The sequence below is a fragment of the Carassius auratus genome, chromosome 8 (assembly GCF_003368295.1).
Source record: "Carassius auratus strain Wakin chromosome 8, ASM336829v1, whole genome shotgun sequence".
In the NCBI taxonomy this organism is placed as follows: Eukaryota; Metazoa; Chordata; class Actinopteri; order Cypriniformes; family Cyprinidae; genus Carassius; species Carassius auratus.
The window spans coordinates 19,696,487-19,715,883 of record NC_039250.1 but is presented as its reverse complement, the minus strand read 5'-3'; the positions used below and the strand labels follow the sequence as shown (position 1 = coordinate 19,715,883).

The 19,397-nt window shown below is 36.6% G+C and overlaps 1 protein-coding gene across 4 annotated transcripts in view; it reads left to right on the top strand.

The window, feature by feature from the left end:
• grid2 (glutamate receptor, ionotropic, delta 2) overlaps positions 1 to 19,397 on the top strand; it is a 398,666-nt gene that overhangs the window by 41,310 nt on the left and 337,959 nt on the right. For all 4 annotated transcript variants that reach the window (XR_003292669.1, XR_003292670.1, XM_026270097.1 and 1 more), the window contains exon 2: positions 6,028 to 6,183. Coding sequence is in view for 2 of the 4 variants with exons in the window: in XM_026270097.1 (XP_026125882.1) it covers positions 6,028 to 6,183 (156 nt within the window). In the remaining 2 variants the exon portion in view is untranslated. The remainder of the gene's footprint in view (positions 1 to 6,027; positions 6,184 to 19,397) is intronic.

Sequence of the window (19,397 nt, the reverse complement as noted above, 5' to 3'; positions counted from 1 at the left end):
TCTTCACAATATCTTATTTTATGTTCAACATAAGAAAAAAACAGATACCAGTTTGGAATGACATGAAGATAAGTAAATTATGACAACATTTAAATTTTTATCATGAACTATCCTATTTTTTATTTCTTTTTCATTGACCATTGTCAGTTTTTATTATTGATTTGAAATATATTAACGAAGCACAATATTATCAAGCAACATATATTTCAGTCTTCCCCCATTCAAGTTGATAGGCACTCACATGGCCCAGGGGTGTTACAAATATGGCTTCAGAGTGGACTGATTTGCCTTAAAGGAACTTCATCACTCAGGCTTGGCAAAAACGAATGAGCTTCTAACACTGAAGAACTGTCAAGCCATTGTTATGCTCGGATCTGATCCAGTCTTTTTTTCAGCAAAGGCAAACACATATCGCAAGAACTGTTGTTATGGTTATTGTGTAAACAAGCTTTTTTCTGAGGTCTTAAAACTGCATGACAAATAAATTAAGAAAACAGGGACAGAACAGTCTGCGTTTACTGAATGTAAATCATTTCTTTTTCTTTGCCTCTCTGGTTGAGCTAGTTAGCAGCGCGGTCGGGACAGCTGCACACCAGCATCCCATGGTGGGAATCAGTGTCCAAAACACAGCATATTTATGCAGGTCTTTCCAGCAGGAGTGTCATCATTGTTTTAATATGGTGATGGTGGGCTTTGTTAAAAACAACTGCAAATAACCACAGCAGGTTGCCAGTCGTTCATGACAGTTTAATTAAATTTTACCCATGGCCCAATAAATGCAGACACAGGCTTGAGGGTAGACCACCATATATCCTCAAACAAAAGCCAGAACAGCACCGTTTGTTTGCATGCTGGCAGACGACAAGAGGTCCACACGACTGCAAAGCAAAAATTGAGAGTTATTAATGGCTGACAGTGCGTGGCGGCCCACTGCCAGTATGATAAACAGTGCTCGGTGTTGCTGTTTTTATATCACATATTATATCAGGCTATTACTGCACTCAGTGGTCTGCAAAGCTCATTAATCCGCCTTGTCTCAGAGGTGTCACCGCAAACCGGCCGTCCTTTTTAGAGATGTGCCCCTGTGGCCGTAAATCTGTGCCTAAGATCCAGAATCCTCATGCCATTGCAATCTAATGCATCATCATCATCAGGACTTGCCAATGGCTTAGCTTTCTTAATCAGCACTGAAGGCCACAAGAGGGGTCAGGGTACTTGATCCTAACTGATGTACTGAAGAGTATTGATCTGATTGACCTAAGAGGTCAAGTTTTGGCTGGTTAGTACGGTCTAGTTGGACCTCTCTTATCTTTCTCCATCATACAGAAATTTTCTAGTTTTTTTATTTATTTATTTTTATTTTTTTATTGTGGATGTTTTAGTTTGTTGAAATGGACTTTAACTTACAGTGTGTTGTTTTTTTTGTTTGTGAAAGAAGTCTCTTAGGCTTATCAAAGCCTTATTTGATACTGTAAAAATGCAATATTGTGAAATATTATTACAATTTAAGTTTTTAGTATTAAATTACACTTTTAGTATTAAAGTATTAAAAAGAAAAATTAAATTCTGAGTAACAGCGCATTTCTTTATTTGTTTTTGTTGTGAGCATTTGCAGCATGGGTTTTTATTTATTTATGTTGTTATTATTTGCAGTCATTTTTTTATTTGTTTGTGTTGTGAGTATTTGCAGCAGAAGTCTTTGTATGTGTTGTGATTATTTGCAGTCATTTCTTTGTTTGTTTTGAGAGTATTTGCAGTCATTACTTTGTTTGTATTGTGAGTATTTGAAGACATTTCTTTATTTGTTTGTATTGTGAGTATTTGCAGTGCGTTTCTTCATCTGGTTGTGTTGTGAGCATTTGTAGTGCATTTCTTTATTTGTTTGTGTTGTGAGCATTTGCAGTGTTTCTTTTTTTTTGTTTGATTTGTGAGCATTTGCAGTGCGTTTCTTTGTTTGTGTTGTGAGCATTCGCAGTGTGTTTATTTGTTTTTGTTGTGAGCATTTCGAGTGTGTTTATTTGTGCTTTGAGTATTTGCACTGTGTTTTTGTATTTGATTGTGTTCATTTGCAGTGCATTTCTTTATCTGGTTGTTGTAAGCATTTGCAGTGCTTTTCTTTATTTGTTTGTATTTCGAGCATTTGCAGCACGTTCTGTCAATCTGATGAAGATATTTTAATTTGCTGGTGCTTTCTATTTGTATGTGTTTTCTGAAGTTGCAGTGCATTGAGCTCTCTCTGCCACCATAATAAACTACATTTTTAAATATATTAAAACAGAAAACTAGTAGTCATATTACTGTTATTACTGTTTCTGCAGTGTTTTTAATCTATGTAATGCAGCTTTGGTGAGCATTAAAAAACTGCTTCCAAAATCTTATTTTTTAAGAACCTTTGGCCTGCAGTTTATATATTTTTTCCCCAATCTGCTACTTTTGCCATCACAGCTAAGGATGGTCTCTAAAAAGTGTTTGCAATGCAGTGCCCATGAGACAAAGTTCATATTGCAAGCTTCCAGGGGGTACCATGCTATGTGAGCAGTGCCTTTAAGATGAATGCTTACGGTTACCTCTCTCCAGGTATTAAAGACCTCCCAAGACTCACCAAAGAGAGTTTCCAAATAGCAATTTGTTTGCAAATGTAACATATGTCTTAGCTCCATTACACTGTCAACCTACTTACTAGGGTTGGCAAGACAGGGTGAACTGCAGAGACTTTTCACCCAGCTGTGGTCCTCTCAAACAGTGACAGGCTTGACAGTGTGCACCAATATAGAGCCTCTAGCTGCTCTGTCTGAAGTGTAGGAGGGAAAAAGTCGTCTTTCATTTTCTTCAGGTCGTGGCAGTTCGCTGAGAGAGAACACATTGTAAACCCTGCTTAAGGCCAATTATCCAAGCTCTTCCTTCAATGAATTTGACATTGTTTGAGAAGATCAATGTGTTATTGTCATCAGTGTGACAGAATTATTGCCGCATTGTTCCATGTTCATAATTATTTCAATTTTTCATCAGTTGGATCTCAAAGATTTTTGCCGTTTGATTGTCCTCTGAATTTAACAGTAAATTACTATTACTTGATCAATGGCATTTCCAGACTAGTTTTACTACAGGATGCACTAGTAACAATTAAGTGTAGCGACCAATTCTCACTATTAACCAGTTGCTTATTAGCATGCCTGTTATTAATCTAATTTATTAATCAGTTATTATTTTTTTTTTATTTTTTTTTTACAACCAACATGTTAGGCAGTTGATTTATGAAGATACTACCCCCCCCCACCGCCCTTTTTTATGTAAGAGTGGACAACAATTTTTTTTATATGTTTTCAGCCACTTCTGTTTATTTTAGATTAAATAAAAAAAATATGTTATGCTGCTTCATGTTACATATTGGTATCATATTTTAATTTAAGATTAATTTGCTGTACTGTTCTTTATGTATTCATAAACACAGAATTGCAATGCAACCAGTTTTAGCTTTCCTATTCCTCTAGTTATTTACCTGTGGTGGTTAGCATCAACTAGCAAAAAAAAAAAAAAAAGTTTGTTATTTGCATCTCACTATAAACTAATACAATCAAACCAACACTGGTTACTAGTATATAACTGTGTAAATAAGTTGCTCTGGTGGAAAGAAGTTGCATCAGGGGCAACTTGATGCAAACTGCTAATTGTTGGCTAATCAGTTTGTGTTCTTATATTTTATTATTTTGGATAGCTCCTTGATTAGCTGCCATTTGTTGAAGCTGCTTCTCATTCTGATTTAAAGTAGGTTTATCAGATTTTTAAGAAGGTCTCTTCTCTTGGGAAATAGTTAAAGTTTGACTACATGGTTAGGACCAACCATGTTATTGTGACCTGATGTTGTTATATACTGCTTCCCCTTGGTCTGTTGGCTTGAGCCAGACAGAGTGCTATTTTTTTTGCTCTTTAATTTATTTGGTGAAGTTATCTTTTGCCTCACAACTCAATTGCCCAAGAGCTGCAGCCTCTCTGCCTGTTTAGAGCCGCAATCCAGCAGTTTGTAAATCAGAATTCGCAACTACCCTCTCATACTTGCGCACACTTACACTCTCTCACTCATCCGAAGAAGAGTAGCCCCCACGGGATAGGGGGTAGGACTGATTAAGACAGGCAGGAATTTGATTCCTGTTGCTTTATTCCTCTTGAGAGTAGCTGCAGGATATTAATCTGGCCAGTGTTGCTTATGAGGACTTGCTACAGGCCCTTGAGTACTTTATTGTGGAATTACGTTTTGTTCTCAATCATGCTACCTAAGTTGCTCGAGGAAGTCTTTTCCGCAATTTGAACAAGCATCTGTGTCCTTTCAACATTTCATTTTGTATTTTTATTTTTCAAGCATCCTGAGCCGTCTGTCTTTTCTGATTTTAAACATAATAAGAAATGATAACAAGGTGCTTGTTATTGACATGCAAGTTCTCAGCAAAAACATTTTTTCTTAATGAGTAATTTTGTCTTGTTTTCCATTTAAAAATATTTAAACAATCATCCTTACAACAAGGTAAGTTTACTTGAGAAACAAGTGAAGATATTGAAGGCTTGTTTTCAAAAAAGATATTTTGAATTACTAAATTCTTTTCAGCATAAAACGTATTACGTTTTTTAAAGAAAAAAATATTTTAGGAAAGAAATGTTGCATAATATCTTATGCAGTTCAGTTTTTCTCATCAAATAAATGCATCTAGTTTTAAGGATGTTTTAGAATTATTACAAATGTACTCCCTAAGAAAGTAGTTTTTGCAGTTACAACAGATTCTCTGTCTGACCTAACTGAATTTTGAATTATAGATGGTTTTATTAGTTGGCAAAACAAATCAAAGCAGATGCGCATGGACTTGAGCATAATACCCCCTTCTACAGCATTACCCATCACTGCGGATGAAATATGTGGCTTTAGAAGCTTCCACCTTGAGTTTTGTTTCTATGGCAACTCTATTCTGTCCTCAGATAAAAGACCCATTATGATGTTTTGCAGAGGATTGGAGACAAATTGAGTGTTTTCTGAGATTTTTCTTGTTAAAGGCCTGACAGTGTTCACAGTGTCCTGCAGGTAGTGTCTTGACTTGGCTTGTTCACAGCTGACCAGAGACTCTAATGTGATATGGGCAACATCTCCTGTGTGCCACTCATTGAAAGAGCACCAATTTGTCCCCACGAACTGTGAAAATACTCTGCTTCAGCCTACTTCCCACATACCGCTGACGGGTAACAATTTTTTGACGTAGCTCTCATGTATACAGGTCGACAAGATTCAATTTCCTTGTACATAGATATACAAGATTCAATTTTAGAGCCCAGAATACTGTTTTCCGTTGCAGCTTGGATCTGTAGAGACCAACAAGTGTAGATGAAATTGCTTCGAGAAACATTTCCACTGCATGCACTTTTATCTGACGTGCACATATGTACAGGTCATTGTGTGCTTATTTCTATACATGCTTTAAGACTCGAATAATTGTCAGTCTACAAGTGTCTCTTTACCTAAAAGCAGGTGTATATTCTTGTACCTCATCTAGGATTAATTTACTGAATCAATAAAGTAAGCTGCTGAATGAAGCCAGGGAGAGTAATAATAAAGCGTTGATTTTTGGCACAGCACTGCTGTCCGGAACTCATTTTATGTTGTATATAGTGATGATTTTTATGCTGTGTTAGGCTTTTATAACTTTTTTTTTCTCAGTATGTAAATAGTCATTTATAATTTTTTGCTCCTAAGGCATTTTGATAAGTTTTTTTTTCTTCATATTTATATATCCTATTATTTGCATTACATTATCATTTTAGCTGTGTTTGTTACTTTACAATACATGATATATGTACTCCAAACAAATATAAATTGCATCAAATAAAATTTGATAGCTTCTCTCACACAAGAATTTGCTCTGGTCAGGAATAATGGATAAATGTGTTATGGAGTAATTTAGGTTCTGCTTAAATACACTTTGAGTTTCTATTTCTGTGTTATGTTGTCAACCATATTGTAAATCTCCTAAAATGCTTTTGTTTTAGGGGCCATTTTTGATGAGTCTGCCAAAAAGGATGATGAGGTGTTCCGCATGGCGGTGGCAGATCTCAACCTCAACAATGAGATCCTGGAGACAGAGAAGATCACTGTGTCCGTGGAGTTTGTAGATGCAAACAACCCTTTCCAAGCAGTGCAGGAAGGTACGTCATTTGAGTATTTTAATCTGTTTTCGGAACATACTCTTGCACCTTTATGGACTCATCACTTTTAAATGGGAGGCTCATATGAGAAACAATGACAAAATAAAGACCAATAATCTAATACAGCATGTGCCTCCTCAATTCAAGTGAAATAATAGTTAGAAGAGAACAAGACAAATGCAGTTGCTGGATGGACAGAGGGATATATGTATAGATTGGTGAATGGGTGGATGGGTGGGTAGAAAGATTGGTTAGATAAACTGTTTATGAGTGGTTAGATAGGTTAGAAAGGTGGTTGGGTGAGTAGATAGATAGGTTAGATAAACTGGTGGGTGAGTGGTTAGATAGGTGGGTGAGTCAGATGGGTGAGTGCGTAGATAGGCTAGACAGATCTGGTGGGTGTCTATCTAGATAGGTTAGATAAATTGGTGGATAGATAGATAGGTTAAATAAACTGGTGGGTAAGTAGATAGATAATTTATGTATACAGGTCGACAAGATTCAATTACCTCAACATAGAGATGGTTGAGCAGATAGATTGGTCAAATAGATTGGTGGATCAGGGGGTGGATAGGGTACATTGGTGGTTAAGTAGATAGATATGTACTTTAGGTTACCTTGGTCAGTCGGTCGGTTAATGGGTAGATAGATATGTTACACAGATAGGTATGTACATTAGGTTAGATAGATCAGTGAGTTGGGTTTATATAGACTGGGTGAATAGATAGGTGGATAGAAACTGTACAGTACATACACTGACTTCAGTGCAACATATACAAAAATACATCGTACACATGAACCGGTGGGTACTAAATGTTATAAACAGAGCAAATGTAAAGCAGTTGTTGAGACAAACAGTTGTAGGCAGAGGAGTCAAAACAAGTCAATGTTTCATGCACACAGCGGAAGAACTGTGGAGTCTTATGGCAGTAGGCAGGAATGACCTTCAGTGGCACCCTCTGTTACACCGTGGACGGATCACTCTGTTGCTGAATGCACTCTTCATTTCTGCAAACATGCCTTGGAGAGGGTGGGAGACATTGTTCATGACGTTCATTAAGTCGGACACCATTCTGCTCTGAGCCATTACCTCCAGAGAGTCAAATAATGTTTGCATAAGACAGAAGACATGAATAGCCCGCATTTGTTTACTTGCTCTTAAAAAAATGTATGTATTATGATGTAAATAGCTTTGTTAAACCTACGAAGGAGCTTAAAGGGTAAGTATGGCTAAATTAGGTGCCTCTTTTGATCATTAGAATAAAGTCTTGCCTGAGTCCTCCACTTTATATGCTCGCTCAGCCTGACGTTATGCAAATTGTCTGGATCCAACACTTTCATAGCATTCAGAGGTCAGCATTATCTCACCTCTAATATTTGATTTAAGATCAGTGGAATGATCTAATAATACCATGATGCTGTGGTTTCCACAAATGAGTGCTGTTAGCTCATGGAGCAGGGCCATTTTCTGTTATCCTGCAAGAAAGGAGGACAGGTTACAAGGCCTTTGGAACGCTGCCATCCATGCATCAGCAGGTTCACTGTGCTCCACACAGTCGCAGAGTTCAGTTAACTAGCACTTAATCTAACTTTGGCATCTTCCTGTGTTTCTCCCTCTATCTTATAAGAAAGTTTTATGTTTGTTCTTATTTGTTCCAAAGTTTTTGCCAACCTGTTTCACAATAATTGCAAATGGAGCCATAATGGCTAGATCTGCTAAATTGTTTCAAACAGACCAGGAACTAAACTCAGACAATGTGTGATACTTTACACGGTTGGGGGTAGGGGTGGGGGTTGGGTTTCACTAAGTAGAGGTTACGGTGGTGGTGTTGTTTTGGCACAAGATTCACTAAAGGATAGATAATAGCGCAAAACCCTAAAACATAGTGCTCAGTGCTATTTGTGTAGCACGGTTCTCAATCATACAGGTTGCTTCTAAGTACCAGGTTGTGGAGGATCTAAATAGCATCATTAAAATGTGCTCGACTACACCGTGCATGGATTTATGTCTCATCATGATCTTTATCTCCATTATTTGATCATCATTTTGATGAATTACTGCCGCCACGATCAACAGAAAATATGCACAAGCACCTTTTTTCAATAAAAGTCTGTTTACCGGCTGCTTAGCAAGGCGGTAATAGCACAACAATAATTGGACTAGGCAAATGGCACTGACTGAGACATGTTTGTGCCGAGAAGAATGACAATGGCAGTATAAATAGAGGCTAGTTAAGTTGGACTGCGGGTGGTTAGTGTGTTAGTTGTAGGTTTATGAGCTAAAATGTGGTACACTACAGAGACACAGCTGTTTTGTAAGGGACTATTGTTACAGTATCTGTCACATTTTGTATTTTTTTCAATTGAACAAATCATCTCACATTTAATGATACAGGGCTTTGATTTAAAAAAAAAAAATAGCACATAAAAAGTATGTGGCTGCTAGACTCATGCTGATAAGGTAACATCCCCAGTCTAGATACAAGTATGTTAATGTAAACATGCCTGACATTTTCCTGACTCTAATTCGTCTCATTTAATTGTCTGTGATACTGTTAGACCGGTCGGCAAGCATCTCAGCTTTTTGTTCTCCTCCGCATCTGAGTGTAGATGAATTCAGCATCGCTGTCATCCTTTTAAACGTATGGTTGTCTTAGAGGTCAAAGGGAGAGTGGGACATGTTGTAGTTGACCCCTGTTATCTAATGGAGAGGGCTGCATTAGCTAACTTCACCCTCTGCTCTTGATGGTTCTTCTCACTTGCAGAAAGCACTTTTCTTCTCCGTTTGTATGCTTTACCATCCTTTCGTTTGTTTACTGAAATATTCTGAGTGAGTGAGCCTAATTACAGGTGCACATGTGTTATGGTTCAGCATGAGTGCAGATGATTCTGCTTCTTATGGATGTCTGATTCTGGACCTTGTTATGTATACCTCATTTGTTTAAACATCTGTTTATCTTCTTAAAGTCAGCTTCCTGCTTTGTGATTAGATGAATTGCATCCAGAAAAGCTTGTCTCTCATGTACAATCTGTTCTAGCTTGCAAGTTTTTAACAGGCCAAGAGATGAAAAAACAACTTTTGTCATAGAATAAATCCAAGATTTGACAGATTTAATTGACTATGTAATACTGTAGCTCAAACTCATATGCATCTGTTTCCTATAGCTATTGATTAATACATGTAAATGAGGCAGAATTCTAAGAAGTCGAGTTAATGGAGATTAGTATTCACGCATGCTGCTACTAGCAGGGACTGTTACAAAAGTTTGCAGCTTCTGGGTAATGCTATGGTACTGTAGGTGTTAGCAGAAGTTGTGCAGAGTGTATGCAAATGAGCAGCAACATCAAATGGGAGTGCAGTCAGAGGCCACAGACTGTTTTTTTTTTTTTTTTTTTTTTTTTTTTACTATTTTTCTGGATTCTTTTATGAATAAAAAGTAAAAAAAGCATTTATTAAAAGTTAAAATGCTTTCTAACAATAAAAGTCTTTACTATAACTTTTCATCCATTAAACACATCCTTGCTAAATAAAAGTACTTAAAAAAGTATTATTTTATTTTTAATTCATAAAAGCATCCTGAATTTGTATTCATTAAAGAATCCTGAAAAAAGTATCGCGGGTTCCAAAAAAAAACATGAAGCAGCACAGCTGTTTCCAACATTGTTAATAAATCAGCATTTTAGAATGATTTCTGAAGGATTATGTGACAGTTAATTATGCTGAAAATTCAGCTTTGCATCACAGGAATAAGTTTAAACTAATATTTTAAACTATATTAAAATAGAAACTGTTATTTTAAATTGCAATAATATTTCACAAAATAACTTTTTTTTTTCTGTATTTTTGATCAAATAAATACAGCCTTGATGAGCACAAGAAACTAAACATATTAAACATATTCAATATGTTAAAAATCTTACTTATCCCAAACTTTTGGATGGTAGTGTATATTAATACAAATAAAGAATACTTTAACTATACAAGGCATATTTTTATGGAACCCATTACTTTTAGAAAACTGAACTGATTGAATTGGCACACTTAGGAATTTATTGATATTGTTCTAATTTATGCATATAAATTAATTTATGCATATATGCAATGAATTATACACAATTTTTGCTATTTAAAATGGTCTTTTACTGTTTTTTCCCCCACTTTTGCTACACACCCCTACTATGTGTCTTTGTAGAAAAAAGGCTAAAGCGAGTGATTTACATAAAAAAGGTGTAACCTTATTTTTAACCTGAGTAGCAAAGTGAGAAATTCCTGTCTTCTAATCTTTACTACTACACTGTCAAGGTTGATCCAGCCCTAAGGGGTAGTAGAAGAGAGTAAGAATATTTCTTTATTTATTTATTCTCAATAGTCTGTATTTGTTGTGTACATGTCTTTGCCACTGGCCAGATTGGACTCTCTGTTCCAAACTTATTTCTCTGTCTGTTTGTGTATGTATGTGTCCGTGCACATCGAGTGCTTTTTTTTGTTTGTGAACCACCAGCAGCTTCTCTGATCTGCCAACTAAGACTGGCAGATTCTCTTTGAACTCACATCAGTAATTACAGTATGCTCTTACATAGATGTGTCTTGTTTTGTCCTTTTCTATGAAGCATCACCAGGCTCACTGGAGAGTATGTCTGTATGAAAGGTCAGACGCACTGAAGTATGACTAGTGAATTGACAGGCCCATCACATATTTAGTTTCTAAGAAAACATCCAAGTGCTTGATGCTGTATAGATTTGTTTTTCTTTCTTTATTTTCAAATCCAGTCACCATAATCAAATGCTAATATGTGCATTGTAGACCCACCTGAACCTGTAATTTTGATGAACAGGATTGTAACACTGTAGACACTGAGACTGACACGTCCACATTTAGTAGTCGATCGATATGGGTTTGCATTGACAGATTCTTGAAATGATACCTTTGGTCCTTTCTAAGCTTGAACATTTGGTTACATAATTTATTCAGTATACACATCCTTTTTTAATAATGGATGAAATTATCTATTAGATCAAGTTTGTCCTCTAAAGTAAAGAAAGTAGGTTTGCATACATTGCACACATCTCTGTCTTTTTTTCTCAGAAATTGCAAGTTAACATTCCACTTTTATCCACCACTACAGAATAAATAAAAAAAAAAGTCTAAATGCTATTTTATTTAATCTCACACGAGTTTCATTGTAATTTTGAGTTTGTATCTTACAATTCTGTGTTTGTCATGCAAACCTGAGTTTATATAACACAATTCTGAAAAGTAAAGTCCAAAATGTGAGATGAAAAAGGCACAGTTATCTTTTTATTATTTTTTTATTTTGTGGTGGAAATAGACTTGTACAGAATAATGTATGTACCTTGAGCTTAAAAAAAATCCTGTCACTATGGACACTATGGAGCTGTGAAAACACCTTTCCTGGAAGCATTACAGTGTGTCAGTCAGAAGACCTCCATATAATATTTTTATAAAACTGTGTACTGAAGCTGCCTGGCATCATGACATAGCTGTTAAAATGCAGTCTGGTCCTTTGTGATAAAACTGATGTTTTTACAATATTCTGCTAGTTTCTTACAGTATGTCATGGGTTTGACATTGTGATGAAGTGTGGTGCATTGTGGGAGATTTTACTTTTCTTTATGAACAATGATGACAATGACATCTATAATGCAGTGTCAGGTTATAAATAGAAACATACTCTCAGGGGAAAGATAAAGGGACTGATTATAATGATGAGTGAAGGTCTGAAGCTATTTCAATGCAGCTGAACATGTATTTCAGACATTTTACATTTAAAATACTTAAAACATTCATTTCTTATAATGAGGGGAATTCTGAAGCAGAACGGGAAAATTGTAAATGGATTTTTGACAACCTAACAAGGTGATGTCTGGTGTTAATAATTTTAAGAAGTAGGTTGTCCCAGGCGACTCATTATCGCTGTTTTTGTTTGCATTGGCTTTCTAAATTGAGCAGATTCACATTTTAAAAACAGTCTATATATCAATTATTAATTTAATAATCTCTGTTGAATTGAAGCTTTTCATTATTGATGATGGATAGCAAGGTTAGCTTTCTTTCAGGCTGGTCATCCTCTGCCATTGGGAACTGCTGTAAATTTGTTTTTATTTACAGTGGTTTACTTTATTTTTTTTTTTTTAAATATCTTTTTTAAATAATTTACTCCATAAATCAAGTAGGTTGATAACACTTTTGAGATTTGCAGCTGTTAAACTCTGCCTTAGGCTATTTCAAATGACTTTTGCAACAAAACAAAAAAAGCTTTTAGATTTAAAAGACTACCAACATCTCAAACTACAAGAGAGGGATTCTGGCTTTGACAGGTTTTTCAAAGAAAGCCTCAAGCATCTAAAGTTATAACTGCATGCCAAAAACAAACTGAAATTACTGTCAACTCCTAAAACAATGCAGTAATAATGTGTGACTTAAACACATGCCAGATTAGACTCCAATGTTCTTAACTAGAGTCTTCTTCAGCTATGTTCCCTCACCTTTTATTGTTGTTCTTCTCATCCGGTTCTTCTATACACACATCCTGATATTGCCTTTCATGGTCTTCACCCTCTAAATGCCCCCAGTCAGTGTTTCTGAGGTAGAGCCACAATCCAATTATCCAGCCTCTAATCAATGGGGGGTGTTTCCAGCAGCGAGTCTGACATTTGTAATAAAGCGATGATATGATGGCATTCTACAGCTGACAGCTGGGTAAAACCCCGCCAATGTGTTTTGGTGGCATCTCAGAGGAACTTGGAACTTCCAAATGTGAAGTTTGGCACTTCTTCAATGGGCAAACTGGCAGTTTCAAAGTTTCCCATGAATGATGGAGGGACATTTCTTTGCGCTTTTGTAAAATGGGAAAACAGCAGCTGGCGGAATGTCTCTATTGGACATCGCAGGAGGGCTTCCTACTCCTGCTGAGAGACGACGTCTGAGCTGTGAGTGTGAATTTGGCTCGACTGATGGAAATGATTATTGCACAGATTATTGTGAGAGGAGTCAAGCACTTGATGGTCTCAAACACCAGTGTTATGCAAGTTAATTGGTTTTCGGATTTAATTTGAAAGAAAAAAAAGAGCTGTTTCAGAAATACATTTGACCAAGGCAACTCAAGACCAAGGCAATGAATGTGTATAGTAGGGATACATAAAACGAAAAGAAAAACAACAATTCTGTCATCATTTACTTGCCCCCATGTTGTTCTAAAACTGCATGACTTTCTTCTGTGGACCACATAAGAAGATATTTTGACTGTTTTTGTCTATACAATGCCAGTCACTGACGTTCATTGTGTGAACAAAATATAAGGCGTTCTTCAAAATATCTTCTTGTGTGGTCCACAGAAAAAGAGATAGAAAGGAGGGAAAATCAATATAAAGTAAATGTTTAATAAGGTAAAAGTCTGAGACTTTGAGAAGTAACATTATTCCTACTGTTGGCATTATCCTGACTTTGTGTGTGTGTGTGTGTGTGTGTATGTGCACTAACTCTCCCATGCTGTGACTGTCCAAAACCTAGACACAGCTTTCAGTTGTCTGAAAAGAGAGGTCCAATCACCCTGGGGCTAAAGCGGTTGCTTCTTGCCTTCACTAACCAGCCTGCCTCCTTCCATCTCCTTTTTCCCCCTTTCTGTCTTTCTCTCCATACACAGCTATAGCAGAAATAATAACTCTCATTTATTTCACAGATTTCCTTCTCAACCTCAATCACACTCTTTTCAAATCATTCCATTGGATTCTGTCACTGTAATGACACTTCTCATGCCTGATCCCCCTGAGCCGTTGTGAGAGAGAGAATTAGGTTCTTCTGACCAGACCGCCTTCACTCTGCTGGGAACCTGATTGTGCAAACTGCCGACTGGCCTTCCTTCCCCCTCCAGCACAGAAACGGAATACAAATAAGCCTGTAGTTCCCTTCATAGTGATTTGAATCACTCTGAGAATTATAATGACCTGGGCCTTATGAAAGGTTGTATTGATTCATTAGTGCAAGTCATGCATCTTTCCACCATGACGGCACATGTCTTGGCTTTCAGGCACATGTTCTTATTTCTCATTTTTTAAACCAGTTTTGGACTATTTGAGTACCTTTCAGTAACAGGTGGAGATTGCCAAGTAGTTTTGTGCTACCGTTATATAGTAATGCAACATTCATTTTTTCCCTGAATGGAATAATTCTCAATTTTGTATTTATTTATTTTATCTAATATCTATTTACATTTTATTTATTGTCATTCTCAACCTGTAATGTACTACATTAGGTTGTTTTGTGTGATATTATTTTAAAGACATTTATCTTTTATATGTTGTCACTTCCATGATTTATTTGCATTATTGAGTCAATGATATTTAGTAATAAAATTAACATTATAATATTATTCTAAAAGCTTTGGTAACCCAGAGCAGACCCTATAGAACCTCCTTGTGGTCCCCTGGGAGTACCAGTTTGAAAACCCTTGGCTCATCCAAACTAACCGGAGGTTAAGATAGCTTAATAAAACTACTTGATATATTACCATTCAACTGAACTGGCCAAATGTTCCATAACAAAAAAGTTCACATCAGATTGTACTGCATTGTTATAGGTTAAGCATCACTCAATGAATCTCTCATTGATTTGTCCAACTCTGGAGGTCAGACATTGTCTTCAGAAGTCATGGGTGACCTTAGCTCTTTTACTTTACTGTTTTTCTATTGATCTTCACTGTCGAGTCCCTCAAACAACGGAAGGAGGTTTCTGTAGGCCTCGATCATTTTACAATCCTCTAGAAGCATGCACTGTACTCAAGAATTTACAGCTCCTTTATTCAAAGACCATAGATTTAAGTCTCATTTGAGCATTTGGATGTCAGTGGATGATCCTGGGATGATCTGGGTTTTTTGCTGAAATTTGACACCATGTGTTGATACCAACAGCTATTGAGTGTAGATCCAGTTGGAAGACATACTCTTATCCCTACACTGTCCCTCATGTAATCTTCACATCTCCCCACCTCTTCTGGCAGCTGCAAGGCCCTGTTTGCCAACACACAAGTGTCATTCATCACTCTGCCAGTGATTAGAATCCCCAGCTGTTGGCACCTGGGATAGGTTGTCAGTCAGCTGACTACGTTTGTGATCTTCTCAGACATTGGTGGTATAAATCAGGACCTCAATAATTAATCAGAGAATGAATTCTGCATAGTTTCAGTCAATCTTTATAATTACTGCCTCTATCAATCTGTCTGTCTGTCTGTCTATCCACATTTGTCAGACAAATTCTGTTTTTGTAAATAACAGTATAACAGTATACCTTTTTGTCAGAGCATTCTTTACTTTTTACATTACTTTTTTGGATTTAATAATCTAAAATTTTGAACAGTGTTTTTAATATATAATTCAAAATCATATTGTTTCACATGAATAAACTGTCTCGGGTGCTATCCTTTTTTAAATTAATGCAATTTGTTTTGACATTTTAATACCTACCCATGCATTAAGTGTGGTGCAAGTGTCTAAAACTTTGTAAGGCCACTGAACAATGCTTAGTATGATGTCAACATATATTGGTCCTCCCGAGAAAACATAAATTAACATACAGCTATTAAACCACACCAGTCTTTAGAAGGCTATTTAAGATGCTAAACCTCAGATTGTGAACTTTCATATTCATCATTGATTAATGGCAGTGAGGGCAACTTCCGTTATTGTAAGTCCTCCGATAAGCACTTAGTTCACTGTTGAAGGTTAAGAGATGTGAAACTGGAAGGGCTGAGGCATTAAAAGACAAGGTTAAGCACATTATTGAAATGTCCTTTTATGAGAAATAGTATTTATACTGTGTACAGCCTCATGTACTCATTTCATTGTTAGACTGTGAGTTCATTATACAATGATGCTAAAAAATGGAGCGCAGTGGGACATGCACATGCAGTAGGTGATTCTTCACTGTCTATCTCTGACTATACAATCTATAAAAAAAAAGTGCCTTCTGAGATTATTTCACTCTGAATCCTCCCCTAGCAGTCACTGTACAATTGTAAAGTTCATTATATGTAATATTATCCACCTCTCAGTGGCAGGCCAAGGGCAGAGATGTTCTCTAGGGCAGCAGAGGCGGGACAGACCTCGCCCCATCTGTCACTCATCAGCAGCCAGCTCTCCGTTCCACTTGAATCTCAAACTTTTTGTAATAAATATATAACAGTGCTGTCAAACGATTATCCACGATTAATTACATCCAAAATAAAAGTTTTTGTTTACATAATATATGAGTGTGTACTGTGTATATTTATTATGTATATATAAAAACACATAGGCTACATGCATATATTTCAGAAAAATATTTTGTTTATATATATATATATATATATATATATATATATATATATATATATATTAAAAATAAAATATATACTGTATGTGTGTATGTTTATATACACATAATAAATATACAAATTATAAAGTTTTTTGGATCCGGCAGGAATTGTGGGTGGGGGGAGTGCATGTACAGTTCTCTCTCCACCAGTGCCGCTGCTAGGCATTTTGGTGCCCTAAGCATAATTCCTTTATGATGCCCCCCACCCCCGAGAAAGAAAAAAAATAAACGTTTGTTTTGCCAGTTTAACTTTTTATTACCAAACATAACTCAATACCAATAACACACAATAGCAGCATCACAATATAAAACTTAAGAACACTAAAAAAAGAAAGAAAATCTTCACAGCTTATCTGACTTTGTAAACAGTCAACAGAATAGCAAAATAAAAAAAATATCAAAATAATCCAGACTTTTTTTTTTTTTTGCAAATTCAATGTCACTTTGAATAAATTAAATTAAATAATCATCAATAAGTACTAGGACTGTCACTTTTGTGAAAAAAAAATCATTTTCGATTTTTAAGACATAAGTGTTCATTGAATCGATTGTAAAATCGATTTTCCATGTCTAACAAAAAGATGTTTCCTTTTTCAACATCAATAAATGGACGAACGTAAAGAGAGAGCTGGAAACACTCAAGTCAGCAATATTTCTTATTTATTGGCATGAAGTTTCATGGCAAAAGTTTCGGGGTCCAGAGAAGAACGTTTTTTATTCACTATATGTCCAGCTGTTGAGAAGACGCGCTCCGACTGCACTGATGTCCCAGGACACTCAGGTACAGCTGTGCAAGGTGGGGGTATTACTGCCAATTTTCCACCACAAAAGCCGGTCGCTATCAGCTTGCAATGGTCCCTTTCATAACTCAGAATCTCTTGTAACTAGATGCGCGAATGAGGAGAATTTGCGTCTACCGTGCCGCGAGACCTCCAGATGCGTGGAAACACGTCTTTACATTGTAAGTTATAATAACATAGTTTGCTGATGCTAACATTAACGTCAGTAAGTTCGAGCGCATTACGATTAGCAGCAGCAAGCACATGCAGCACATTTCCCGTACTTTCTAGACTAGACCGGACTAGACTAGAGCAATTATTAAATATCTTTCTTGTTCCCCCTTTTTTGTTACATACATACATGGCTAAAATGTGCCTAATATTTCTATAGGCTAATGAAATAATACCGGCATTAAAAAAAAAAAATCTTTAGGCTATTTTTGGTGCCCCCTCAGCACTTGGTGCCCTACGCACAGTGCGTGATGCACGTGTTTTGAGCGGCGGCGCTGCTCTCCACCTTCAATACCACGACTTAGGTGTCCTTAAGCAAGGCACCTAACCCCCAACTGCTCCCCGGGTGCCGCAGCATAAATGGCTGCCCACTGCTCCGGGTGTGTGTGTGTCCTGCTGTGTGTGTGCATTTTGGATGGGTTTATTTTTTTTATATCTTTTATTTTTTTATTTTTTTAATATAGTCAAACAATTTCAAACCCCCAATTTCTCGCACTGTATATAGGCTAGAAGCATTCGAGAAGAGTGCATCTCACAAGTCTTGTAAAGGGCTCCAGCCCCTAAGGCTAAAATTCCAGAATCGCCTCTGGCCACATGTATCACACCAAAACACCTCTTTAAAGTCTTTGCCGCAGTTTAGGGTATACAGTTTGTGCAATGTCTGTGTGCACCCTGCATCATACGAAAGATAAAGGGCATTTGTCATAGTTAGATGAAATCATCACATGATGATCTGCACTGAAACTCTTAATTAAACGTTTTTACATAGTATTTTTATTTGCACTGGGACTTAAGGTTGTCTTTTAATCTTATATTCGACTCAGAAATGTGCTCTTGCGGTCTGAAGTAATGTTACTCATCCTTTTGGCCTGTCGCTCAATGACCTGGATCCATCATTGCCCGTATCTATTTCTTCATTATACTTCCATTTGGAATATCCTTCTATTATGACACAGATCCAGTAACCTTTGACCATTTTTCTCTTTCATCCAACCTTCTGGCACTATACATGTCAGGCACTGTTAATTCCTAGAAGCACGTCAGTTATTTTACTACTCAAAATTAATTTTATATATAGCACTCACACAGTTAAGGCCTTAATAATGTGAATAGTGAGTGAACACAGGTATGGCAACCATTAAATATACTCCTAAACGCTAGCGTCTGCTCTTCCATCTTATCTCAATTGATTCCAGCCTGCGTAAAGTGTTTATAATCAGGCTCTACCTCAGTCCTGCCTCTTCCTGCTGAAACTAATGAGGTGACTTTTCAAAACGGAGCATATCAACCCAGCCTGAGTTTATTTAATTAAAAATGCTCCAGCACTGCTCTAGCCACCGCAGTGGTGGAGGACTCTAAATGCCAGGGCCCGTGATACTGGCTCTCTGCTTCTCAGGAGAGAGATGATTGCTTTGTTGAGTTTTAATGTCAGGATATTTTTTATATTATAGGAGATGCAGTCAAGAGGCTTCCTTGGCTTTTGTTAGATGTGATAAATAGCTCCCTGGGTTTGGACCATAAAAAACAAAAAACAAAAACTCTTTCACGTCTCTTAATTGAATTAACTACTCTCCATGTGACAGCCAGGAGAGGCATAGTGCCAATATGAAGTGCCTGTGATGGAACTTGGTGGGGAAAGAAAACATGACATTCTGTTCTGCGTCCTGTTGAGATGGATACAATTAGCTCTTTATGTACTTTTATGTGGGCTTTTAAATTCGGATTCTAAATTTAATTTAAACTAGGTTCAGTACAATCAGTAGTATTTTATATAAAAAACAGATATTTAAACCACACACACACACACACACAAAATGGACACAAGTTCGATTTA